Raw genomic sequence first — 27051 nt, forward strand, 5'->3', positions numbered from 1 at the left:
AAAAACAAATTTTTGGTTTTATAAATATTCACTATTGTTTGCCTACTTTCTATCTAATATTCTGTCCTTAGAGTTATTTACATTCTTCTACTTACTTTCCATTTCATTTACATTTTTTTCTTGGATTCTTAAGGTGCAAGCTTAGATCAATTACCTAGAACATTCTTGTTTTCTTAAAAAATTTTTAATTGATTGATTTTTAGAGATAGAGAGAAGAGAGAGGGAGGGAGGGTGAGAGAGAGAGAGAGAGAGAGAGAGAGAGAAACATCAATTTGCTGTTCCACTTATTTATGCATTCATTGGTTGATTCTTGTGTGTGCCCTGACCCGGGATCAAACCCACAACTTTAGGGTTTGGAACGACACTATAACCAAGTGAGCTAACCAACCAGGGCAGAACATTCTTATTTTCTAATATAGACATTCAAAATTATAAATTTCCTTCTAAGTACTACTTTAGTTGCATCCCATAAATTTTGGTATGTTTGCCTTTTCATTATCATTCAGGTAAAAATTTTAAAAAATACTTTTCAAAAAAACCTTCTTTGATCTATGATTTAAACATTATTTTTAATTTCCAAATATTTGGCTATTTTCCAGATATGCTTTTTTATTAATTTCTAATGTAATTCCTTTGTGGCCAGAGAATATATCCTGTATAACTTCAATCCGCTTAAACTTATTTATTTTTTATGGCCAGCAGATAGTCTATCTTGGTGGATGTTCCATGTATACTTGAAAGAAAACATGTATTCTATAATTGTTGGGTGTAGTTCTATAATGTACAGCTTTGTAGTATATAGTGTGGCTCTATAAACAACAATTAGGTCAAGTTGGTTAATGTTCTTGTTCAAATACTTTGTTTTGACTTATTTTCTATCTACTTTTTTTACATTTAATTACTGAGAGAAGAGGATTGAAATTTCTAACTATAAGTATAGTTTTGCTCATTTCTCCTTCCAGTTCTATCAGATTTTGCTTTATATATTTTGAGACTCTGTTAGGTGTATACACATTTAGGATGGTAGGCTTTCTTGATGAATTGACTCCTTTATCATTAGAAAATGTCCCTAATTATCTCTGATAATATTTCTTGTCCTTAGTCTACTTCATTGGATATTAATATGACCACTCCACCTTTTTTTTTTTTAAATTAGTGTGTGTTTGGTGTATTTTTATTCTTTTCTTTTCATCCATCTGTGTCTTTATCTTAAGGCGGGTTTCTTATAAAGAGCATATGGTTGGGTATTTCTTTTTTCACTGAGTGTGACAATTTCTACCCTTTTATTTATTTTTTATTTTTTAATTTTTTTCCCCGTGCTTGTCTCCAAGACCCGAAACTGAGAGCCACCAGTCAGTCAGTCAATCACGGTTCACTGGGACTGCTGTAGCACTGGAATGGAACCCGTTAGGCACAGCAAGACTAACAGGTCACGAACAGTGCTTAATTTCTACCCTTTTAAATGATGTGTTTAGTTCATTTATACATAATGTAATTATTAATATTTGGTTTTTATCTGTCTCAACTGTTCTTTGTGTCTGCTTTTTATGCCTTTTACAGGCATACATCAGAGATATTGTGGGTTGGGTTCAAGATTACCACAGTAAAGTGAGTACTGCAATAAGCGAGTCATAATCTTTTTGCTGGTGGAGGGTCTTGTCTTCAATTTGTAAAAACATGCAACATCTATGAAGTGCAATACAGTGAGGCACAATGAAACGAGGTATGCCTGTATTAAATTAATTATTTTTTGGTATTCCATTTTCTCTCCTCTATTGCCTTATTAGCTATTCTTTTATTTTTTAATGTCTTCTCCAAGATTTGTAGTATACATATTTAGCTTAATACTACTATCAAATAATGTTATATCACTTTGTGCATACTGTACGATCCCATAATAGTATAGTTCCACTCCTCCAGTGATGTGTGGCAACAACCAGATCTTTAAGGTTAAAAAAAAGGCCCTGATTTGTATCATTTGCCAGTGTCATGGAGTAAGTACTCTCGTCATGGGAGATTTCAAGCTACCAAAGTTATGTCAAGGAATTCAGAGTTGGGAAGAGATATACACACTCAGCATTTGTAAACCAACACAAGCTGATTACGCTATTCCACTGATTTCCCTCTTTTACCTTTTGTGCTCTTTTTATCACATATTTTACTTCTACATGTTAGAAACTCCGTAATACATATTTATTATTTTTACATCAAGTAATCTTCTAAGGAAATTTAAAAATGAAAAAAAGAAATCTTTACTATTTACCCACATGTTTAATGTTTCTGGCTCTCTTCATACCTTTGCGTAGGTTACAATCTTAGGTGTTTTGTGGGCATATTTTTCCAGCATGCTTTCATAGACTGTAGAGTAATTTCTCTCATTTAATTTTTTCTTATAATAACTTTGTATAGTGTTTGACCATGGGACTTTCTGTTGCTCAATTTTAAGTGAAATTTGCTTTCCTGAACTTTTAGAATAAGGCTATTTTTACTTAAAAACATAGTAGCTGCCGAAACTGGTTTGGCTCAGTGGATAGAGCGTCGACCTGCGGACTGAAAGGTCCCAGGTTCGATTCTGGTCAAGGGCATGTACCTTGGTTGCGGGCACATCCCCAGTAGATGTGCAGGAGGCGGCTGATCGATGTTTCTCTCTCATTGATGTTTCTAACTCTCTATCTCTCTCCCTTCCTCTCTGTAAAAAATCAATAAAATATATTTAAAAAAAAAAACAACAAAAAAACATAGTAGCTTGCTTTTTAGGGTTTCTTGATTTTATTCTCTTGTCCACTTTGGTCTAGACCAGGGGTGGGCAAACTTTTTGACTCGAGGGCCACAATGGGTTCTTAAACTGGACCGGAGGGCCGGAACAAAAGCATGGATGGAGTGTTTGTGTGAACTAATATAAATTCAAAGTAAACATCATTACATAAAAGGGTACGGTCTTTTTTTTTTTTTTTTTTTTTAGTTTTATTCATTTCAAACAGGCCGGATCCGTTTAGTTTGCCCACGGCTGGTCTAGACCTTTTTATTTCATCCTTGTTGTCCCTTTCCTTGACAATTTGATTTCACTTCTAAATAGTGTTTCCTGCTTCAGACTGCTCCAGATCCTTTAGTACTTCTTGGGAAAGGTATTTTCACATCTAGTCATAGGTCATCTCCTTGCAGGCTTCCCCCAGAAAGTCACAGGCATGCTCATCCTTTATGCTGGGGGTTCTAGGAACACTATCTCCTGGAGTTTCACCTGCTCAAAGCCCTCAGGCTCTGTTGTCCAAAGCCTTGGAGAGCCAGGAAAGCCAAACGGAAGTCTTGAGTGACATAGACCTGAGGGCTGAAAACTCTGATCCAACGGGGACCTTTCTCTGGTGCTGGGGAAGAGCTGTCAAGTGCCCTACCTCCACTTCCTTTCAATTCTAAGAACTTGGAAAGAAGACCAGAGCAGATAATTAATGGTTAGCATTCCAACATATTTGAGATATTAATGGATCCCCTTTGAGGACTGATAAAAGCCTGGGGCTCTCACTGTGGTATCAGACACACACACACACACACACACACACACACACACACAACTTGGTGTATAATTTTTATGTATTCGTATCTCCAGCCCAGTGATTCTCTTACACCACGTGCCCCTGAGCTGAAAGGGTAGGGACAGAGGCTAGTTAACCTGTTTTTAGCAGATGCTAGCCCATGGGACCAACTGTTGTTAAATTACACATATAGACAAGTGACACATATTTATGTAAAAGACCTGTCAATGGGAACATTTAGAATAAGTAAAACATAAGATAATTCAATTGTAGAAACTAATAGTGGACACCAATTGTCTACAAATCTGTACAGGTCAGAGGTTTATTTTGGAACAGTAAACCAGGAGAAACCAGGTGGAATTTGCTCTTCTCTTCCAGTAGTGAGCAGGGACATTAAACAATGGTGTTTGCTCTGGGGGCAATAGAGTGATCAGTGATCTGTTTGTTTTGGCTTCAGACCACTAGACTCTGCTCAGCTTAACCAGTTGCTACTCATGGGCCCACCTGATGATCTTGGGACTTGGCTTCTTTTGGTGAAAGTAACGGGAAGTGAAATCCCTAAATAATTTTGGAAGAAAATAAGAACGACACTTTCCAGAAACTGTGTCACAGGTTGGTTAAGGACAACTGAAGACACTGAGTCCAAACTCCTATGTTCTAGCTTTGCTTGCCTGGCTGGGCACTTTCCCAGTTATATCCTCTCTGGCCTTCAGTTTTCCTCTCTGTGAAATGAGCTCATTGTAGGAGGTGGTCTTTCAAGGTGTGTTTTGCTGAAGGGCCCATTAGCAATGGGGGGAGCCATAAAGAAATTAGGTGGAGTTACTTCATTATCATTGAATGTGCCATCAGTACTTGGTCCATACCAGGTGTTCTGTGATAATGATAGTCATTTGTATCTATTGGTGACTGCTACATGCCAAGAAGAGCCAGCATTTTAACACATCTTCCAAATGACCCTAGATGGTATGCATTCATATTCCTTTTAATTAATGAGAAAACAGAAGCTCAAATAGAGAATTAACTTGTTCAGCATCATGTAGCTTCTAAGTGCCCTAGAATTCAAACCCAGGAGTCTGTGACTCCAATTTCATACCTACTTTATCCCACAGATTGCACATAATATCCAGTACTTGTCCTTAAGAATGGACAGGTAATAAAAGGACAGGTAATAAAAGGAGTGCACAGGTAACTGGTACACAGAGAAACAATACTGCTAGGCTCTGTCTGCTCTATTCTCTATGATGTATTGTCTAGAACAGTGGTTCTCAACCTGTGGGTCGCGACCCCTTTGGCGGTCGAACGACCCTTTCACAGGGGTCGCCTAAGACCATCCTGCATATCAGATATTTACATTACGATTCATAACAATAGCAACATTACAGTTATGAAGTAGCAACGAAAATAATTTTATGGTTGGGTCACAACATGAGAAACTGTATTTAAAGGGCCAGAAGGTTGAGAACCACTGGTCTAGGACCTGGTGGACAGAGTGCCTGCAGGGCTTTCTGATGTGGTGTGACCTCATGGGCTGGGCTCACAGTACTGTGTATGCAGGACTTAAATGGGGAAGGTACTGGTAATGACACACTAAAAATAAGAAGGATAATGTGCTGGGTATAGAAATAGGAGATTTACTTTAATTGCTAATTTAGTTATCATAATAACCCTAAGAAGTAGGTATCATTTCCATTTACTAGATGGGAAACTGAGAGTTAAGTAACTTGCCTAGTTCACTAAACTACTGAAAGTCCTACCATAAAGAAATGAACATGTAGGAGCAAATGACGTAACTACACTAGTTTAGTGGTGGCCCCAGGCACGGAGAACCAGGGCCACATTTTCCTCTTGTTCTAACCTTTGCAGCTATAATCATGTCTCATGTTTACTTAATGACACTTCTACTACCACTATGTTCCTACTCTGCACTGGGTAAACGGTTTCCAATTACAAATCTGGGAATAAACTCCACTTCTGGGAGCAGAAAATTCTATCTGAAATCTTTTCTTTAGTTTATAATACAGATTTCTTGACACACTGGTGTCCTGGCCACATTATACCAGGCTCTCGGATTTCCCCAGCCTTCCTTTTCCATCCCTAGCATTCCATTTTGTGGTCAGGGAGTCAATTGCCAGAGGGGTCTCTGGAGTGAGAATGGAAGCAGCTCCTGGGACAGATATGGCCTATTGCATTTTGCTTGAAATCAACCCTGCCATGGACCTCTAAACTGTATCCCTGGCCCTGAACTCTAACCCCGTTCCCATCTTTGCCAAGCCTGTCCAAGTGTTCTGCAAACAATGTGCCAGAGAAGACCAGCTCTTCCTGCATGCCTACCTTCGATCAGGACTTTGTTCCTTTACACATGAGGGCTTCCAGAGTCTACTCAGCTCCATGGTCAGTGGCCTCTGAAGCTGTTGGCCTATAGGTCAGGTATGGTTGGATTAGATTGAACATTATACTAATGAGGAAAGGGTTTTGCTTGCAGAATGGATTGCGCTGGCTTTTGAAACAAGGACATATGGCTTCTAGTCTCTCCCAGTAAATTACAGAAGAACTAGAGGCCCGGTGCATGAAAACTGTGTACTCGGGGAGGAGAAGGACCCTCAGCCCAGCCTGCACCCTCTCGCAGTCCGGGAGCTCTTGGGGAATGTCCGACTGACGACTTAGGCCGGGAGAAGCTCTCGCCACCGCAGCTGTGCTCACTAGCTGTGAGCCCGCTTCTGGCTGAGTGGCGCTCCCCCTGTGGGAGCACAATGTCCACCAGGGGGCAGCTCCTGTGTTGAGTGGGATCGGGCCAAAACTGGCTCTCCGACATCCCCCGAGGGGTCCCGAATTGCGAGAGGGCACAGGCCAGGCCAAGGGACGCCACCGGTGCATGATCAGTGCCAGGGAGGTACACAAGAGGTTGGCCAGCCTTGGAGGAACTATGGGAGGGCTCCAGGGCGTGTCCCACCCATCTAGCTCGGTCCTGATCAGCCGGACCCCAGCAGCCAGCTAACCTACCGGTCAGAGCATTTGCCCTCTGGTGGTCAGTGCACATCATAGCGAGCGGTTGAGCAGCCTTAGCATATCATTAGCATATTATGCTTTTATTATAGAGGATGTTTGAATTGAGGAAAAGGGGCCCAGAGCTTCCTAACATTGAAAGATGCTGACCATGTCTGTTCAGTTATTCCTCATTCTACACATGACTTTGCTATCTGCCTTTGACAGTACCATCTGTGGAGATAGATAAAGGCTTCCATTTCATATTCCTCTTCCCTTTCTCCACCTTTCTCACTTTTCTTCCCTTTTTTGTTCTTCCAAAAAATTATAAGAATGGCCAATAAGCATATAAAAAGATGCCCAAGATCACTAATCATTAGGAAAATGCAAATCAACTCTATGAGATACCTTTTCATACTTATTAGGATATCTACTCTTAAAAAAATCAGAAAGTAGTAAGAGTTGAGTATGTGGATAAATTGGAACTCCGCACTGTTGGTGGGAATATAAAATGGGACATCCATTGTAAAAAACAATATGGAAGTTCCTAAAAAAGTTAAACATAGAATTACTGTAATGACCCAGAAATACCCCAAAGAACAGAAAACCAGATCTTGAAGATATATTTATGCACCCATATTTATAGATGATTCACCATACTTAAAATGTTAAAGTAATCTAAATGTGCATCAACAGATGAACAGATAAGCAAAAACATAATACATACATACAATGGAATATTACTCAGCCTTAAAAATGAAGGAATTACTGACATATACTACAACATGAATGAAACTTGAGGACATTACTGTAAGTGAAGTAAGCCAACCACAAAAAGTCAAATACTGTATGATTCCACTTAAATGAGGTACTTGGAATAATCGAAATCATAGACCCAGAAAGTAGAGTGGTAGTTGTTAGGGGCTGGAAGTAGGGGGAAACGAGAAGTTATTGTTTACTGGGTATAGAGTTTCAGTTTGGGAAGATGAAAAGAGATCTGGAGATTAATGGTAGTGATGGCCACACAACAATTTGAATGTTCTTAATACTACTGACTTATACACTGATTAAAATGGTAAAATGATTAAAATGGTAAATTCTATGTTATGTGTATTATGCTAAGTGATATAAGTCAGACAAGAGGACAAATACCATATGACTTAACTTATGTGTGAAATCTAAAAAACAAAATAAATGAACAAGCAAAACAGAAACAAATTCATAGATACAGAGAACAAATTGGTGGTTGCCAGATGGGATAGGGGTTGGGGGGAATGGATGAAAAAGGTCAAAGGGATTAAGAAGTACAAAGTATCAATTATTAGAATAGTCATGGGGGTGTAAAGTAAGCATATAGCCAATAATATTGCAGTAACTATGCATGGTGTCAGATGGGTACTAGATTTATCGGGGTCATCACTTTGTAAATTATGTAAATGTCTAATCACTATTTTGTACATCTGAATCTAATATAATATTGTACGTCAACTGTAATTGAAAAATAAAAAAATAAAAACGATAGGAAAGAATTATAATCCACTGAATAAAAAAGGAATTCCTGAGTCCATACTAATAAAAACAAATAAAGGAAATAAATAAATGGAGAAAGAGAAGCACTTGTTTACTTTAAAATACCAATTGATAAATGATATAATTAGGGAATCACTATTTGGCGACTAATATAGTAATAATTGATTCAGGCAAGAATCATCAATGGGGGTGAAAGTGTGATGAGCAAAATATTAAACAAAGTATTTCCCTCCACATTACTCATTAATTAAAAAGATAAATTTACAGTGTAGAAACCTGTCAGACACCACCTTAACCAAGCAAACAGTTTTAACGAAAGTGATAATGAGACAAACTACTATTGTGCTCCTTCTAATGCAATATCCTGATGCACTTTTGTTATATTGCTGTCAAAAATGCACACCCTGAAACATCCGACAAACCCAAACTGAGGAGCTTTCTACAATATGCTGTTAAATACAAAATAAGACCATGGGGACACATATCAACCAAATCCAGAAATTCCAAAGGACAAATGATGTAGTTTCTTCAGCAAATAAATAGCATAAAAGATAGACTGTTTTAGAGTAAAAGAAATTTAAGAGAGATAATCAATGCAACTCCTGGATCTTGTTTCAGGTTCTAATTTCAACAAGGTAAATTACAAATATTTTTAGACAATTAGGGAAATTGGCATATTAACTGGATATTGGATGGTAATATAGAATAATTGTTTACAGATGTGATAAACACATTATGGTTATATAAAAAAATTTTTTTGGCTATTAGAGATGCATGCTTTTGTGGGTGAAATAATATAACGTTTGTTATCCTAGAAAAAAAAAGTGGAAGTGGAAGATGAATGAAATATGATTGGCAAATGATTGACATTTGTTGAAGCTGAGTATGTTGTGAATGGATGTTTATTGTATTATTTTCTTTTGTATGTTTGCATTTTTTCATATATATGTAAAAGAAGGAGGAGGAAGATGAGACAAATCTGAAAAAGACCTTACACCATAACTAGTCAAAAGTTTAATTTACTTCTTAATGTGGAAGAATTGGAATTCTTTTTCCAAAAAAATTGTAAGAATGGCCAATCCTATATAAAAGAATATGCTTATTAGCCATTATGCCCTGAGGTGTAATGACCAAGGGCATCACGACCAGATCACGGATCAGCAGGAGGGTGGGCCATCGAGGTACAAGCGGGCTGCGGAGAGCTACAGGAGGGGGCAGGGCAGCAAGCTATGAGGGGGAGCTACCGGAGGGCGGGGCAGCAGGCAGAGAGCTACAGGAGGACGGCAGCGACTTACTGGTGCATGGATTTGTGCGCAGGTCTACTAGTAATCATATAAAAAGATGCTCAAGATCACTCACCATTAGGAAACTAGACTCAAGCCCTGGCCGGGTAGCTCAGTGGGTTAGATCATTGTCCCAACACACCAAGGTTGCGGATTCGATCTTCAGTCAGGGCACATATAAGAAGCAACCAATGAATGCATAATTAAATGAAACAACAAATAATTGTGTCTCTCTTTCTCTGTCTCCCATCCTCTTTCAATAAATACATTTTTTTAAAAAGAAACTCGATTATATACCTATTGTAGTGGATAGATGTCTACAAATCCTTAAGTATTTAGTGGACTACATATAATTTTCATTCCATACTACTAGTCCAGTTTCAAGTTATAGAAAGCACTTAGGTAAAATTATTGATAATTAATACCTGGATTGTATTATTGATCTTGGTGATCAGAGTTGGGCGGACAAGGTAAGAAAAATCAAATACATTCTGTTCTTACCTTGCTATGATACAATTTACACAAGGAACCATGTCTACTTTAGGACTTTTTCATTTCCATATAAATTTTAGAATTATATTGTCAATTCCCACCAAAAAATATAAAACACTTATTGGGAATTAGACTAGAAGTTCATTGAATCTATATATTAATTTGGGGAGAATTGACATCTATATGATATTGGGTCTCCACTCTATGTTTTGGGTATAACCCTTCATTAACTTAAAGCTTCCTTATTTTTCCTCAGTTGTATTTTATAGTTTGGTGTATACAAATTTTAGACATCTTTTGATAAACTAATTCTTAGGCATTTGTTATTATTATACTACTTTATATAGCACTTTCATAGTCTTTTTCATTTTGTATATAGAAATACATTTGACTTTTATTTAACTTTTTTTAATATATATATATATATATATTTATTGATTTTTTACAGAGAGGAGAGAGATAGAGAGTCAGAAACATCTATGAGAGAGAAACATCGATCAGCTGCCTCCTGCACATCTCCTACTGGGGATGTGCCCGCAACCTAGGTACATGCCCCCGACCGGAATTGAACCCGGGACCTTTCAGTCTGCAGGCCGACACTCTATTCACTGAGCCAAACCGGTTTCAGCTACACTTGACTTTTATATATTTATCTTGTATCCAGCCTAATATTGCCTAACATTTCTTTCTTTTAATAATTCTTTTGGAATTTTATACATGTATAATCATATATCACCTGTGAAATAAGTTTTATTTTTTCCTTTTCAATACTTTTACATATATATATGTATATGTATATATATCTACATATATATGTATATATATACACACATGCATATATATGCATGTGTATATATGATATATGTATGTGTATATATGAATACAAATGTATATATACACACACACAGATCTATCAGATTAAGCAAGTTTCTTAGGATAAGTATGCTAAAAGGTTTTAAAACAAATGGATGTTGAATTTTATCAAACGCTGTTCCTATACAGATAATATGGCCATATAATTTTTCTCCTTTATTATGTTAATGTGATCAATTACATGATTGATTTTCAAATAGCTTGTATTCCTGAAATAAATCCAACTTAGTAATAATTATCATTTTTAGATATTGCTGGATTCAATTTGCTAATATTTTGCTTAGGATTTTTACATCTATGTCCATAAAAGGTAATTTTAAAATCTTTGTTATCCTTTTTTTTTGTTGTTGTTATGATATCCTTGATGGTTTTTGCTTTCAAACTATACTTACTGGCCTCAAAAAGTTAGTCAGGGAGTAATGCTTCTTTTTCTGTTCCCTGGATGAGTATTTGTCAGATTGTCTAATTCTTCCTAAATGTTTGGTAGAATTCATCAGTGAAGCTATCTGGCCCTGGATTATTCTTCACAAAAAATATGTTTTTATGGATCCCTTGGGAAAAGAATGGACTCCTTGAGAATCATTGTTGGGAGATTTGGGAGATTTGGGAGAGGGAGAGGGAGAAGGAGAGGGGGAGGGGGAAGGGGAGGAAGAGGGAGAGGGAGAGGGATATGGTATATGGCATTTCAAATTATCTGACATTTTCTAAAAGGAAAATTGCTCTTGGTTTCCACTCTTGGTTCTCACCACACTTTCCCTGAGCCACAGGTCTATGGGATAACAGGTCTATGAGCATAGGATTCTATGATCCAGACTCAGGTTTTTTAGAGGAAAAGGCCCTGTTGTTGGGCAGAGTGCAGTGAGTAGGAGGTGGAGGAGGAACTGGTTTAAGCAGACAGAGGCTCTTTGTTTGCTCTCTTTCTTTGTAAATGAGGCAACATTTGGAAACAACAAATATTGGTTCCGAGAACTAATGCCTTCTGCCCATCCTCTTCAGGTCAGCTACCCAACACCCCTGCACGTACACACAAGTTCAGCTCTTTCTACAGGGCGACCAATCTTGTTGAAATTTAAGATTTTTATTCAGTTTATAATAGAAGATTTGGGTCATGACTTAGATTGTTCTGTAACTGAAAAATCTCTCATATTCATATTCTCTCTTTCCTCCTTTCTTCCCTTCCTCCTTCCCTTTCTCTCCTCCTCTTCTGGATAAAAAAAAAAAAAAAATCAACATCAAGAAGGCAGCTGTGGTCTGCAGAAGGCTGGGGCACTTAGGAGATTTGAGTTCAAGTTCCAGAGCTCTGAGAACGAAGACCTGTTATTTCACTGCAGTGTCCACACTTAAACAATGGTTAGGGTTAGGAACAGTGCTTGGCACATGGAAAGACTGCAAACACGAGACTTTCCATCTGAGCATAAGCCAGGGCATGCCTGAAGTTCTGCAGTCAGGGTACTTGATGGACCAGACCCTCTGCAGACTGAAACCTGGGACTGCATCTCTGTGGAGAAACGGCAGGGTTGGGAGTGCCCTGTCTATCCCCCTCTCATATGAGCTCTGTGTGTCCCTGGTGAATGGATATGTACATTCTAGAACCAGACTGCGTGATTTTGCATCTGACTCACCAGCCGCCTTTGGACACGTTATTAACCTCTCAGGGCCTTAGTTTCCTAATCTCATCTGTGAAATGGGGATTCAAATGCACCAATCACAGAGGGTTAGCATCCAGTAAAGCTCTCAGTGAGTGTTAGCCACCATTAAGTGGTAAATGAGGGACAGTGAGTTTTCAGACTCAAGTGTCTGTGGTGTAGAACTAAACATCATAAGGGAGAGTACAGGCATAAGTGTCACGGGCCACATGAATCACTGTCTTGTTAACCTTTACCTCCACACACACCCATACTCTTTACAGATGTGGGCACAGCCATACAACCAGGGTCCTATACACATGTACACCCCACAGCCAGCTTCGCCCCTTCCTCCAAGGAATGGCAGACATAGGGGTCTGTTCCTGTCCTCCTGCTGTCCATGTCTCATCTGACCTTCCTCCCCTGCACATGTATGGGCTTGGACTCAGAGGCCTCCACTGAGGAAGGGCATAGGGCTGGCCAGATGGTGCTCCCTTTGAGGGGCTTAGGCTAGGCTGTGCCTGTTCCTGGAGGAGCTGCCTCAGGAAAGGCTCACTATGTGAGTGCAGTAGGGGCCCAGGGAGGAGGATCATGGTCCATTGACCTTCCATGACCTCCACCAAGCTTTCCTGTTTGTGGATTAGCTCAACATTTAGCAACTCTCCGTCCTGCTTCCAGGCAGACTCTGCAAGTTCACTGTAGGGCCTAAGGAAGGCATCAGTTGACCATGGGCATGCCTGCTCTGCAGTGTCCTCTCCCAGCCAGCGCTGCCCCTCACTTTCCCCTCCATCTTCATCTCTGTACCTCAAGGTCCCCAAGTGAAGCCAGACCCCCACCCCTCAATGCCTTTCAATTATGAAAATAATAGAAATTTATACATTTCTATTCAGAAGAAAAGTTAGTTTATATTTGTTTAAAAAGTTTAAATATATTTGTTTAAAAAGTCACTTTATTTTTTCTAATAAGGTTGTGCAATCAAAACCTTTGGAGACTAGTTAGCTGGACAGCTAGGGTGACCCAGGTCATTGAGATCAGGCCACATCCTTCCCTGGGTCTCTTTCTTTGAGCTCATGTGTCACTTTGTTCTGAGTCTCACAGAATTTTGACCACATTCCTGGGCAGCTTCTTATGGGAGAGAATTTGTCTCGCCTGTGACTCTGTCCCTAGACCAAGATGTCCAGCAGGCTGCATGAAGGGAGGAAGATTTCCGGTCCAGGAGCCTTGGCTCAGCAGGGCACATGGGGAGAGAGCAGCCCCTCAGTGGGGCAGGCCCTTTGAAGAGCCCAGGAGCAGGGGACAGACCCCTGGGAACAAGTGAAGGGTGTTGAGCCTGTTTTTTTTTTTTACCTGAGGCCAGCTTTATTCTTCTTCGACACCCTCCCCAGGTAGGTCTTTGCCTGTCATTCTCTGGTTCTAGTCTGGATCTGGGCAGTTCCCTTCCCTCTTCCCTCTGTTAAATGAGCACCTAGGATTGGGGCAGGACCAGCTCCGCCGTCTAGGGATTCAGGAACAGAGCCACCCACTCCCCACCCTACCCTTCACCCCTCCTCCCCAGCCCCAACCAGCTGCAGTTCCACTCCTGCACAGAGGCAGCGCACATGAACAAAGGATTGGTTTTTCTTTAATTTCCTTCCAATCAGCATTTTTGTGCTGGACTCCTTCCATGGGTCTGACCCAGATCTCAGGAAATGAGGAGAGCGGGGGCGAGGATTGAAGGGTGATTGGGCAAGCGGGCTGTGCAAACACAGGAGGTCAAAGATTGTGCTTGGTCCCCCTGGTCAGGGATAAAGGGGAGCGGGGCACAGAGAGGCAGCGCAGAAGACCGTTGGTCTGTGCCTGCTGCTCCACCACGCAGACCCAGACCCGGAGGATGAGGCTCACCATCCCTGCCCTGCTGGCCTGCGCGGTTCTGGGTGAGTGTGGGTGCAGGGAAGGCCCCTTATACCCCGGACCCAGCCACACTGCCCCCTGAGATCCATGTTCCCTTGGGGCTGGACAGACAGTGCCTTTCCTCAGCTCTTCCCCATAGCACCTCTGCACCTGCTTTAGCACTGCCTCAGGGATAGCTCTGTGCCTGCATGCACCTCCTGCTTGCACCCCTGGCACTTTTTCATGCTCTTCTTGCTTTCTCCTCCTCCTCCTCCTCTTCCTCCTCCCTGTCCAGTAAATCTCGTAATAGAGAAATACAATAAATTAGAGCATTCCCATCACAGCTTATCACATCCCTTCCCTGGGGCCTCTCAATCAAGTCCAAACAGTTTAGCGAGGCATTCAAGGCCTCGCTGCATCTGATCTCCTCCTCTTCGGCAATATGATGTTTCATGGGAGTCATTGGCGCTGACAATACCCTCCTGACGCATAGCAGTCCAGGAGTTTGGAGCATGGGATTTAAAGCCAGATTTCTTAGGTCCTCACCAGTGAGGAAGGTAGTACAGCCTGGCCTGGGAGGGTAGGTGAGGATAACTGAGGCCACGGATCCAGGCACTGGTGGAGGTTGCTACATCCCTGCAATGGGAGCTGCCTCTCCCACTCTCATCACCTCCTGAGATTATTGGCTCCCCTTATCCTCTTACTTTTACCTGCTACTTATGGCACACTTGTCACACCTTTGGAGACTTCCATGTTTAGTCATTTGTCTCTCCTGAAAAAGTTTACCCTGGAGTGTCGGTCTCACATTATTTGCCTTTGCCTCACTCCTTTCCCACCCCCACCCTAAGACCTCATAGGGCTGTGCAAGGTAAATGCATGACTAAGACAAATTCCTGCCCAGGGGAACCCCAGGAGGGGCGGTTTGGGGAGGCTCTGCCCCTGGTTCCTGAGGTCTCCTGTGGTTTCCCAGGGCAGAGTTGGGATAAAGGGTGTTGGGGCAGAAAGTTCCTCCCTATGCATTCTGGAGAACTGCTGCCCTCCCGCTCTGCTGCTTTGTGCTTTGTGGATATCACTGGCTTCCTTAAGTTAGTTGATCCATGGAGAGTAGAGATAACAGAGGGTTTTGGGAACAGTGCCAAAGCTCACATGAGGGGGACAACACATCTGTAACCACATGGATTTTAGTAGCTACAGACATGGCTGACTTTAGCTTCTCCTAATTGCCACCAAAAAGACTGGTGAAAATTGAGGGCCATTGGAAACAGAGAAAACCACTGAAAATGTGGAGTTTCTAGTTATTCCCGGAACAGAGGAAGGCAGATGGTGTCACAGACAAATTCATTATCTCATCAGTCATTTACCTCTATCTACTGGCCAACCAGATGCAAATAACTCAGAATGTTATCTTCTTTAGTTTCCTGGGAAGAGACCAAAGACTGGAGGCCTGGTTTCTAGACATCTCGGCCACTGATGATAGGCTGGGTAAAACATCACTCTCTGAGCACAGTTCCTGCCTCTTTTAAAAGTGGTAATTCCTACCTTATTGGCTTCCTGACTTGCGGTATTGAGCCAATGCCTTGAAGTGGTTGAAAATGCCATGTCACACTAATGAGGTTTATGTCCCACTGCAGTCCCATGATGGTGAGGGAAGAAGGCATGGAGAACACAGAGGAGTAGATTGTGGTTTCCTATTGAGAACTGAAGGTCAAGCCCTCTCTCCTGCCAGCAATGGGTGGCAAGTGGGAACCTGGGAGGTCATTGGGGTTCGCTTCTCTTGTCCCAGCCTCAGAATGCAGTGGAACCTGTACCCTTCACTGTTCATGGACAGGAGTGGGAGGAGGACAGGACAGAGGGGATGTAGCCTGCAAGTCCCTTCAGAGGGTGCTGATGTCTCTCTCACTGGAACAGGGCCCTCTGTCCTTTTTTCCTTAGGGCTGTGCCTGGCTGTCCCCGACAAAACTGTGACATGGTGCACCATCTCAAGTCATGAGGACACAAAGTGCACAGCTTTCAGTGAAAAAGTGAAAAACCTCCCTCAGGCTGCTGCTACTCTTGCCTGTGTGAGGAAAGGCAACTACCATGAGTGCATCCAGGCCATTGCGGTAAGTCACTGCTGCCTAAAGGAGAGTGGAAAACAACCCCCACTTTCTCTTGCTCCTGGCGTTCTGGAACAATTCTGTACTCACACATAGGCTGATGTACTTTAGAAATGGACATAGGAGCGGCTACCTTTAAGGAGTCTTAAAGCAAAATTCATCATGCTCTGAAAGGGGGCTATTTTAAGGCACTACGTTCTCTGAACTCAGGGAAAAAATAAGAATGTTTGCTATCAAAATAACATGGTTTGGAAGTTCTTAATACATCATGAAAGTAGATGAATGATGGTCACAGGGAAGAGAAATATGGTGACAGAATTGCAGATGATAGCTGACCCCTTTGTTTTCTAGGTTTTCCAAAATCCTCTTCACTCCTTCAGCATTGTTCCTGCTCATTTGAACCTGTGTCAGTTGCTGGCTGGGCAATGGGGCTACAGTGATGGATTTAAACACACATGGTCCTTACTTTTGAGGAGCTTTTCTTAGGAGAGAAGAAAAGCATGCAGACAAGTAGATGTGTAATTTCAAAATGTGTGCCATAAAATGAAGGGGAAAAGTAGAATGCTCTGACAGAGCCTGGTATCAGGAACAATTTCCCTGAGAGGGAACAATGAAGCTGAGACCCCAGGGATGAGCATGGGTAAGATATAACACTCCAAGCAGTGAACAGTAGCATGTGCAAAGGCCCCGAGGCAAGGGAGAGCTGAGCTTGTTTGAGTTGCTGTAGAGGAGCCAGGGTGGCAGAGCAGAGCAAGCAGATACTGGAAGGAGCAATGAGGTGGGAGAAGCAGACTCAGCTAAACGGAGCTTGGTTAACTCAGGAAATTAGTGATTTGGTACAAAAACTTGTGTTTTTTTAAAAGATATTTTTATTGATTTCAGAGAGGAAGAGAGAGAGATAGAAACATCAATGATGAGAGAGAATCATTGATTGGCTGCCTCCTGCATGCCCCCTACTGGGGATTGAGCCCACAACTTGGGCATGTGCCCTTGATCAGAATCAAACCTGGGACCCTTGCCCTAACCGGTTTAGCTCAGCGGATAGAGCGTCGGCCTGTGGACTCAAGGGTCTCAGGTTCGATTCCGGTCAAGGGCCTGTACCTTGGTTGTGGGCACATCCCCAGTGGGGAGTGTGCAAGAGGCAGCTGACCGATGTTTCTAACTCTCTATCCCTCTCCCTTCCTTTCTGTAAATCAATAAAATATATTTTAAAAAAAACAAAAACAAAAACAAAAACAAAAACCTGGGACCCTTCAGTTTTCAGGCTGACGCTCTATCCACTGAGCCAAACCGGTTAGGGCAGTGGTTTTCAACCTTCTGGCCCTTTAAATATAGTTCCTCATGTTGTGACCCAACCATAAAATTATTTTCGTTGCTACTTCATAACTGTAATGTTGCTACTGTTATGAATCGTAATGTAAATATCTGATATGCAGGATGGTCTTAGGTGATCCCTGTGAAAGGGTCATTTGACTGCCAAAGGGGTCGAGACCCACAGGTTGAGAACTGCTGGGTTAGGGCTTGTGTGTTCGTTTTTTTGTTTTTTTTGTGTGTTTTTTTTGTTATTTGCTTTTAAATTGGACCTCAGTTTCTATCATGGCTTAATTATAACTCTTGAATTATGAATATGATCAGCTTTGGTCTATGCAAGCCCCTCTTTTTAAATATGTTAATAATATAAAGTAATACTATTCACAAATCCACCACAAGTTCTCAAAACTTCATTGTTGCCAATAGCTTATGTTTGCAGTAGCACTGGATTCTATGGGAATGGTGCCACTTGGGGTTATGGAACCCCCTGGCCTTACTTGCAATGATCTGCGCTTCCTCTTCCTAAGCAAATAGAACCCTAAGGTTTTGTTTTTTTTTGCCTTTTATTTTAGTTTTAAGACTTGTCTATGTACTAGAGGCCCAGTGCACGAAATTAGTGCAGTTGGGGAGGGGGTTCCCTCAGCCCGGCCTGCACCCTCTCGCAGTCTGGGAGCCCTCGGGGGATGTCTGACTGCTGGCTTAGGCCCGCTTCCCATGGGGAGCTATACCTCCATGATCTGTGTCACGTTATATGTAGGGAATAAGACAATAGTAGTTCTAAATGAAATAAAACAATAATGTAAGCCAAACTATATATTTGTATAGCTGATACTTGTCTAGACTTGTAATTCTATCAGTAAAAACTATTCATAGAGTACTGGCAAGGGCTTCTAGAAAAATTGTTTTGATTAAAGATAGTTGAAGAAAAATGGAATAGAAGTTAAGAGTATATATATATATATATATATATATATATATATATATAGTGCTTCTTACTTTAAGAGAAAATAAATTATAGATACAGTGGAAGGTACCAAAAACATTTAAAGTGAACTATTAATTTTTCACTCCCACTAGTGGTGCATTTAAATACTTTACATTCTTTTTTTTTTTTTTTAATATATTTTATTGATTTTTTACAGAGAGGAGGGGAGAGAGATAGAGAGTTAGAAACATCTATGAGAGAGAAACATCGATCAGCTGCCTCCTGCACATCTCCTACTGGGGATGTGCCCGCAACCGAGGTACATGCCCTTGACCGGAATCGAACCTGGGACCCTTCAGTCCACAGGCCGACGCTCTATCCACTGAGCCAAACCGGTTTCGGCTAAATACTTTACATTCTTAAATTAATTATAGATACAGTGTGAAGGCATCAAACAACAACCAGCAAGAAACAGTGTAATGAAGGAAATAAACCCATACTGCCTGGATTCTAATGCTCCATGACTCACTAGTTATGTGACCTCAAGAAGTGATTTAAAGTGTCTCTATTTTTTTGATGTGTAAAATGCAGCTGCAGAATGGCTCCCGCCTCCAGGACGGTGCTACTGAAGGCTGCCAGCCAGCAATGTAGCTAACATCCCAGTTTACAAGTAGGCACGAGTTATATAGCGGTGAGCTGTAACTTGTCTGAATACTCCATTAAATGAACAATGAGCCACAACGGAAGTAATCATTACTTAACACTTAGTTCAGAGTAAAGCAAGAAGTTAAATCCAAAGACACAATGACTCTATGAATGTAAGACTCCTGCAGTTATCTGGACCCAGGACAGGAAGGAAGAGTACTGAGTACTGAATCAGAGTGGAAAAGAGTACCATCAAAGCCCCACTCCCCCATAAGGAGGGCTGCACAGTGACGCCTGAAAAGGCCTCAGCAGAGGGCCCACGATAAAGAGGTCACCAAACAACAGCACCTGGGTTCTCAATGTGCACATGTAAAAGCATGGCCGGGCAGGGGGGCCTGAGTGATTGACTGCAACCTCCTTCAGAGCCTGCAGTGCCAGGGCTGTGTACCCAGCCTGGTGAGGGGAGGGCAGCTTTCCACCAGGAGGCCTGCGAGTAAAGCCTCTGAAGCTCAGGTTGATCCTAAAAGATCACACACAGGTTTCTGAGCCAAGAACCAGACTCCTCACCAGGAAAAAGAATAGCAACCCATTCCTTCCTCTGTGTTGGAGGGATAGGAATATGGTGGCCAAACTCCCCCACTGGGGTGGTGGAGTCAACTGAAACGGTTTAGTGTGTGGTCTGACCAAGGTGATGGCTTTTCTGGCCCCCAAAGTCACCCTCACTCACCTGGGTTTAGGTGGTCTTTCCTGGAAGTGAGGACTTCATTGGTGTCTGGTTTGTTCCTTTTCAGGACAACAAAGCAGATGCTGTGACATTGGATGCAGGTTTGGTGTTTGACGCGGGCCGAGCCCCCTTCAACCTGAAACCTGTAGTGGCAGAGTACTACGGGTCAAAAGAGAGTGAGTTCTCCCTGGGGACCCGGGAGAGGGTTTGTGGCTGTTGTTCTCTCCTGATAGACCCTTGTTCTCTCCTGGTAGACTCTTGTCTTATTTAGGTAGGTAATGGAGGAATGAGTGGGCAATGTGGTGCCCTATAAGCCCCCACAGGCAGAACTCAAGGTCTCTGTGGCTTTGAGCTGGCTGAGGACTGGTGCTGCTCACACTGACCTCCTGGGCCAGGAAATGTGCTCCCTGGAGAAATAGAGCAGGCAGTGTATAGCCTGACCTGAATCATTAGAGTTTAGAGCTATATAGAGAGTCCTCCAAGAACCACAGGTGCCTCACTCAGAGGAAAGACCACACTGGAGCACACACTCTGAGAGTAACCTATCTCTGGGCTTGGGTTGATAGATGTAGGCAGACAATCTGCAGGGCCAGGGTAGGAAAAATCATGTGCCTGTGGCCTTCTGGCCAGTGTTTGCCTGGAGGGTTATACAAATGTCCCCTCTCTGGTCCTTTTCTTCCCTGCAAACCTAGGGAAGTTACTCTGATCTCTCCTTCTTTAGGACCCAACCCAACATAAGTGTGGCTTGTGGGTTCCCCTTCCCTAGTCAGGAGCTCAGTAGTGAGGAGTAATGTTTCCCTGAAGCCCAGGTTGTGGGTCTTCCATTTACATATCTCTTTGTAGATCCACAAACCAGCTATTATGCTGTGGCCGTGGTGAAGAAGGGCAGCGGCTTCCAGCTGAATGAGCTTCGAGGCAAGAAGTCCTGCCACACAGGCCTTGGCAGGTCCGCTGGGTGGAACATCCCCATGGGCACACTCTATTCTGAATTGCCTGAGCCACAGGAATCTCTTCAGAAAGGTAAGCAGGCAGGAGGGTGTGTGCCCTTGGGCAGACGTCCCTTCTTTAGGTGCCATACAGGCCACCCTGAGGTCACTCAGACATGATCAGGTGGTCCTGTGTGATGATTCTTGGGGTGGAGGTGAGAGGTTAACCAGCTTTAAACTGGTTGGGTCTGCAACACTGGCAGCCCTTGGGAGGGTTCGGCTGAGTCTTCTCTTCCCTGAGCTCCTGATACCTCACAGAGGCTGCCTGGAGGAGTGGGTGGGAAAGGGCATCAGGCCAGACAGAGGATTCAGGCAGGACCAAGGTCAGTGGGGCCTATTGCCCACTTCCCTGGGGTGCCTTCCTTTCTGTGTTTCCCCTCCTGCTGGAGCATTCTCTGGTGGCCATCTGCTGGCCATGAGCCTTGCATGCACCTGTCCAGGTGGGTCTGTCATCTCCTGGGCATGACTTCCAGGGAAGACTTCTCTCTGAAGACTTCGTTCCAGTGTGAGGAGGCAGGGAGGAGGCTTGCCAGCGACCTAAGACAGGTCTTGGTTGGTGGCAGGCATAGGCCTGGTCCTTGGGGAGGGCGGTGGGAGAATAGTTGTTAACATGTCCCTTTTTGGAAACCTTGATCTTGACGAATGAACACACATATGGGCAAGCTGGGCCTGGTATGCTGGTTTTGTTCTGGTCACTCTCTGTTCATGCATGAGCCTGGGCTGGGACCTATAATTGTCTTTGGCCAGGCTGGTTCATGCCCTGTGTTTCACATCTGTGTTGAGCAGCAGCGTCCAATTTCTTCGCGGCCAGCTGTGTCCCCGGTGCGGATGGGACAGCCTTCCCCAAACTGTGTCAGCTGTGTGCTGGGAAAGGGAAAGACAAGTGTGCCTTCTCCCACCATGAACCGTACTCTGGATACTCAGGTGCCTTCAAGTGAGTGAGACTTGCTGCTGCTCCATGGCAGCCAAAGTGTTCAATGTCCTCAGGCTGGGAAACCCTCTCTGGCCCATAGCATAGCCCAACCTGCAGCAAGAGTGTTCAGGTGGCCTAACCCCGCAGCTGGGACTCCCTAGACTAGGCCAGCACATGCTCCCTTCATGTTTTATTGATAAGGAAGCCGCTTTCCTTGGGACTCTTCTGTCTTCCCAGAGGCCTTGAATCTGGCAAGTGTGTCCTCTCACTGTTCTGGGCAGAGCCTGAGGGGACAGGAACATCCTAGTGTCCGGGACATTCTCCCGTGACTGGCTCTGTTTTCTACTGCAGCAGTGTCACTTGCTCAATGTACTGGCCTCTCTCCTGCCTCCCCTCATGGCCTCTGTGCAGACAGACAGTTCACATGGCTCATTTCTTGCTTCTTCTTTTCCCTTGGTTTTATAGCAAGCTAAGGGTACTTTTCTCCCTCAGGAGATGCTATGCCTTTATCTTCCATTTCAGAAGTTTGAAAAACATTCTCTGTACGAAAATATCTTCAATGCCTTTTTGCTGCTTTGGAGCACCTGGTGAGGGACGCCTAGTTCCTGTGAGCTCCCCTCTCACACAGCGGTGGCACCCTAGATAACATAACCCCATGGTGCTTCCTCTGCTGTTGGTCTGCACAGAGGTCTCCACCAGGCCCTCCCCTTGTCCCAGGCTGGACAGGTGATCAGACCCTCAAGCCAGGAGAAGGGTCTATCCTGCAGAAACCCTCCTAATGTGTTTCTTCTCACAGGTGTTTAATGGATGGTGCTGGGGAAGTGGCCTTTGTCAAACACTTGACGGTGTTGGGTAAGTGATAGAAAACTTTGCGGATCCCCTCCAAGCAGTGGGCCTTCTCTTTTTCCTGTCTCCCTTTTCATGCTCAGTAGTCAGACTTGAGCATAGTGTGTTCCTCCTTTATCACTGCTTGCGTTTCTACATGTTCAGAGATATGTGCCTTTGGGGTCCCCACCTGGACTCCTGGGCCTTTTTCCATCATTCAGTATCCTGGATACGGGGCCCTTTCCTTCTGTTAAATGTTGCCATAGCAAAGGATTGGGGACACGTCTGGCCAACCGTGGCCTGTAGTTGGCCTACTAAGATGAGACCCAATGTGAGACATGGGGCAGTTAACCCTGCACTGGGTATCAGAAACTTCCTCTCCTGTAACTGGCTGTGGGATCGTGAGCAAGTCAGTTTCCCTGTGTTCTTTAGCCCTCAGTGTTAGCTCCAGGCTTCTTAGCTCACGCATTTTATGATGCAATGGGATTGCAAGGGAGGGGAAGGGGGACCAAAAGGTCATGATTTTTCGTGCAGTAGGTTCATCTGGGCTTTCCTCCCTCAGAGGACCTTCCACACCAGGCTGACAGGGACCAGTATGAGCTCCTCTGCAGGGACAACACCCGGAAGCCAGTAGACAAATATGAGGAGTGCCACCTGGCCGCTGTCCCTTCCCATGCCGTTGTGGCCCGAAGTGTAGGTGGCAAGGAGGACTTGATCTGGGAGCTTCTCAACCAGGCCCAGGTACCAAATCCATTGTTCTCTCTCCTTAGTGGTCCTTGCTCGGATGTGGGGCATTTTCCTTCATTTCCTTAATGCCACTGCAGACCCTTCTGTTTTTAGGACACAGTGGGGGATTATGTTACACACCACCCACTTATCTAAAAGTGCTCAGCAGGGACTCTTCTCAGAGTAGTATGGAACCTAGTCCTGCATTATCATCTACCAGACTTCTACATTTTGGACCAGTGACATGAAGATGCTCCTAACTGCTCTATTACATTTCTTTCCAGCTAAATCAGGCTTTTAGGACAAGGGCAAACATCCCTGCCCTCATAAGGCCTTCCACGAACTCCCCAGAATGAAATGGTCTCTTTCTTGATGTCCCTCAACCTGACTGCAAGGGAGTTGCTTGCACCACTAGCTTTACATCCCTAGGGCAGCAGAATGCCAGAAATCAGCCAACTGTCTATCATCCAGCCCTCCTATCCATCCATCCAGAGTTTAAGTGACAATCACATAGTGTCAGCCTCTGACAGAGATACTGTTCTTGCACTCAGTGAGCCATCAACCCAGCCAGGGAGACAAGCACAGAAACACATTCAGGGAAATAAGATGTGGCATATCCCCCAGAAGGCTGTAAGTGGAAAAGGTGATGGGTAGGAAAGAGCAGGCCTGACTGCCCTGGCATTTGAAAATTTCCAGGTTTAATTTAATTTTCTGGGATTTTGGTTTTCTTAGTCCCATTTCACAACTTACTTTGTCACTGTAGCCATTCACTGCTGTTTTACCATAAATAGGAACATTATGGCAGAGGTACATCTGGAGACTTCCAGCTCTTCAGCTCCTCCCAGGGGAAGGACCTGTTGTTTAAGGACTCTACCCAAGGGTTTTTAAAGATTCCCCCTAAGATGGACTCCTGGATGTACCTGGGATATGAGTATGCCTCTGCAATTAAGAATCTGAAGGAAAAGGCACGTAAGTACTTGGGAAGGACCATGTGACCTTAGGAGCTTGGAAACCTGATGAGGGCAGGGATCAGTGATAGAGTCTGTTCAGGTACCGAACACCTGCCCTGATGTTCCTTTATCTGCCCTACCTGTTGGATAGATGTTAAATGGCATTCATCATCATGAGATAAGCCTGGGCATCACCAAAGGAAATTCATGCGTAAAATGACATTATTTCCCTTGTATAAATCAGGGCTGCCCCAACCACTTTGTGAAGTCAATTAGCCTGGCACAAAGTAAGTCAAAGAGAATGAAATTAATTTCCTACCTATAAGCCAGTACAATGGTCAACATGTGGCCTAGTGAGCCTGAAATTCTAGACAGGTCCATCCTGTTTCTAAATTTTCTTAGGTCACTGGAGGTTTGTTTGGTCATTCGTTCATTCAGCAGAGAATTATTGGTTACCTGGCCATAGATTGTGCTAGGTGCTGGTATATAATGGTGAGACAAACGTATTAGATTTTGCTATCATGAAGTTTTCTCACCAGTAGAGAAGACAAATGTTCAATGGATAATCATTCTATTGAATGATCAATTAAAATGGAGAGATTTACTCAGAAGAAGGGAAAAAACCAACACAGAACAAAATACCATGGTCCTATGAGACCATGAAAACAAAAACAGGCCCTGGAGTTGAGATAAGGCTTCCCTGAGGAAGTGGCTCTTGAGCTGAGTCTGATGCTTAAGTGCGTGTCCATTTATTCAGCAGACATTTATCGCGCTGACCACAAGCCAGGCACTGTCCTGAACAATGAGGGTGCAGTGGAGAAAAGACAGGCATGGCCCTTGCCTGGCAGAGCTTATCTTCTTCTACAGCAGTGGTTCCCAACCTGTTTTCGGTCATGCCCCACCTAAGCATCTCTAAAATCCTGATGCCCCCCCCCCCCGCCCCCCGTGACATATAATTCTTATTATTCAAAAAGTGAACTCCTATTCATATGGAGAAAGACTAAAAGGCCATTAACTTGTCTAGACAAGCTTCCAAAGAACATGATATCATGAAAGAGAAAAATGAAAGGACAGTTGAAATACTGAAAAAGAAATCACTAAAAAATTGTTAAAAAAATAATAATATGAAGTAATATGAAAAAATAGCAAATAAAGTTTCAAAACATATAATAGAGAACTGAAATGCATAAACATGTCACAATATATATTAATACACTGTATACGAGGCCCCTAGAACCATAAGAAATGCAAAAAATTCACTGTTAACAACTCATTCTCGAATTGCTCCCTTAAAAATTAAATTGCCCCCCCCCCCCCCCCGTGGGGTGTGTACCCTACGTTGGGAACCACTGTTCTACAGGGAACAGACAATAAACAATGAACAAATAAATAAGAACAGCTCAAGTGGTTAAGTGTTATTTCAAAAAGAGGAAAAAAACTAGCCTGAAGTGATAGAAGGCCCAGCATTTCGGAGGATGATTGGCTTCTCAGAAGAAATAAATTTAAACTAAGTCTAAATGATAAGTCAATCAAGAGATTGCTATTGCCTTTGCTTTCTAAGGTAATTCCTTGAATGGGACCTGTTTGGGCAAATCCCAGCATTTTCATGAGGACAGTTAGTAGCATTCAAACTAGCAGGCAGCTCTTGGTACCGCATCTGAAACCCCATTCTCTTTCTTATGTCCTAGGCCCAGATGCCTCAACGGCTAGATGCAGTACTGTGAAGTGGTGTGCAATAGGCCACCAGGAGAGGCTCAAGTGTGATGAGTGGAGTATAAACAGTAAAGGGAAAATCGAGTGTGAATCAGCAGAGACCACTGAAGACTGTATTGCCAAGATCATGGTATGTCATTCCTGCTTCCACAGGGCAGTGCCCTTGCCACTGCTGCCTACCTGTCCTAAGTATTCCTGGGAGTGACATGAAAACCCAGGAATAATCAGGTATGTGGGCAGCTAATTCACTAGGCAAAAAGAGTTAGAACCTTTCCCTCACTGAGGGAGCCCAGCCCCACAGAAACTTCAGCTTTTTTGAGCTTGCGGACTGATGGGCTCCTTAGAGCTGGGCTCCACTCATCTGTCTTGCAGAGGAGAATCCTTGGGGTCAGAAAGATGTTGTGGGAATGTCTCTGAGACAGTGTGTCCTATTAGAGGACCAGCGGACTGAATGTGGGTCTTTGCTCCTGTAGAAACTAAGCAAGGCACCCAGAACTGATCATCAGTTCAAGGTGGTTTGGGTGAAAATGAGAGTATTTGTTATTTTCTGTGCTGGGTGTACCTGGCTGATCCTTTGGGGGTCCAGAACTAGCAACAGCTGTCTCCTTGGTATTTGATGACCCGAACTGGGAAGCCTGCTTCAAGGAAACACCTGGAAGGGCAGACAGGACAGGAAATGGCCTCCTTACATCTGCTCTGATGTGCTGTGTCTTTGCAGAAAGGAGAAGCTGATGCCATGAGCTTGGATGGAGGCTTCATCTATATTGCGGGCAAGTGTGGACTGGTGCCTGTCCTGGCAGAGAATTACAGTAAGTGGAAGGGGCGCCCCTCAGTGTTGTATTTCTTCTAGGCCACGAAAAAAGGAGATGGGAAAATCATAGCCTGATTCTTACTACAATGGCCATAAAAGATCTTGCTTACTGAGCATTTCCCACTTCCCAGGCTCTGGGCTCCCTCATCTCTAATCCCCACAGTTAACTTGAAGGATAGTTCTTCTATCATACCTTCCACCAGGGGAAATGGAGGCTTTGCATTGCAAAGTTGCAGCTAAAAGAG

General features: G+C 43.3%; 1 protein-coding gene, 1 long non-coding RNA gene and 1 other non-coding gene across 4 annotated transcripts in view; 1 reads left to right on the plus strand and 2 right to left on the minus strand.

Annotated features, from left to right (window-relative positions):
* LOC139022369 (uncharacterized) overlaps positions 1-27051 on the minus strand; it is an 82240-nt gene that overhangs the window by 36705 nt on the left and 18484 nt on the right. For both annotated transcript variants that reach the window (XR_011473693.1, XR_011473694.1), the window contains exon 3: positions 19886-20025. This is a non-coding gene — a long non-coding RNA (uncharacterized lncRNA). The remainder of the gene's footprint in view (positions 1-19885; positions 20026-27051) is intronic.
* Positions 1319-1445, minus strand: LOC138992868 (small nucleolar RNA SNORA54). Its single transcript, XR_011468192.1, has one exon. It is a non-coding gene; the product is annotated as a small nucleolar RNA SNORA54 (small nucleolar RNA).
* Positions 14143-27051, plus strand: part of LOC139022364 (serotransferrin-like) — a 28981-nt gene continuing 16072 nt past the window's right edge. Inside the window, exons 1-10 of the mRNA XM_070433429.1 lie at positions 14143-14225; positions 16114-16283; positions 19950-20058; positions 20726-20902; positions 21655-21802; positions 22578-22633; positions 23169-23347; positions 24124-24301; positions 25971-26125; positions 26714-26804. Coding sequence (XP_070289530.1) covers positions 14183-14225; positions 16114-16283; positions 19950-20058; positions 20726-20902; positions 21655-21802; positions 22578-22633; positions 23169-23347; positions 24124-24301; positions 25971-26125; positions 26714-26804 — 1306 coding nt within the window. The 5' untranslated portion in view covers positions 14143-14182. The remainder of the gene's footprint in view (positions 14226-16113; positions 16284-19949; positions 20059-20725; positions 20903-21654; positions 21803-22577; positions 22634-23168; positions 23348-24123; positions 24302-25970; positions 26126-26713; positions 26805-27051) is intronic.

This window comes from Myotis yumanensis, unplaced genomic scaffold, assembly GCF_028538775.1.
Source record: "Myotis yumanensis isolate MYYU_CA2020_CCGP unplaced genomic scaffold, mMyoYum1.0.hap1 SCAF_14, whole genome shotgun sequence".
NCBI classification, from domain to species: domain Eukaryota; kingdom Metazoa; phylum Chordata; class Mammalia; order Chiroptera; family Vespertilionidae; genus Myotis; species Myotis yumanensis.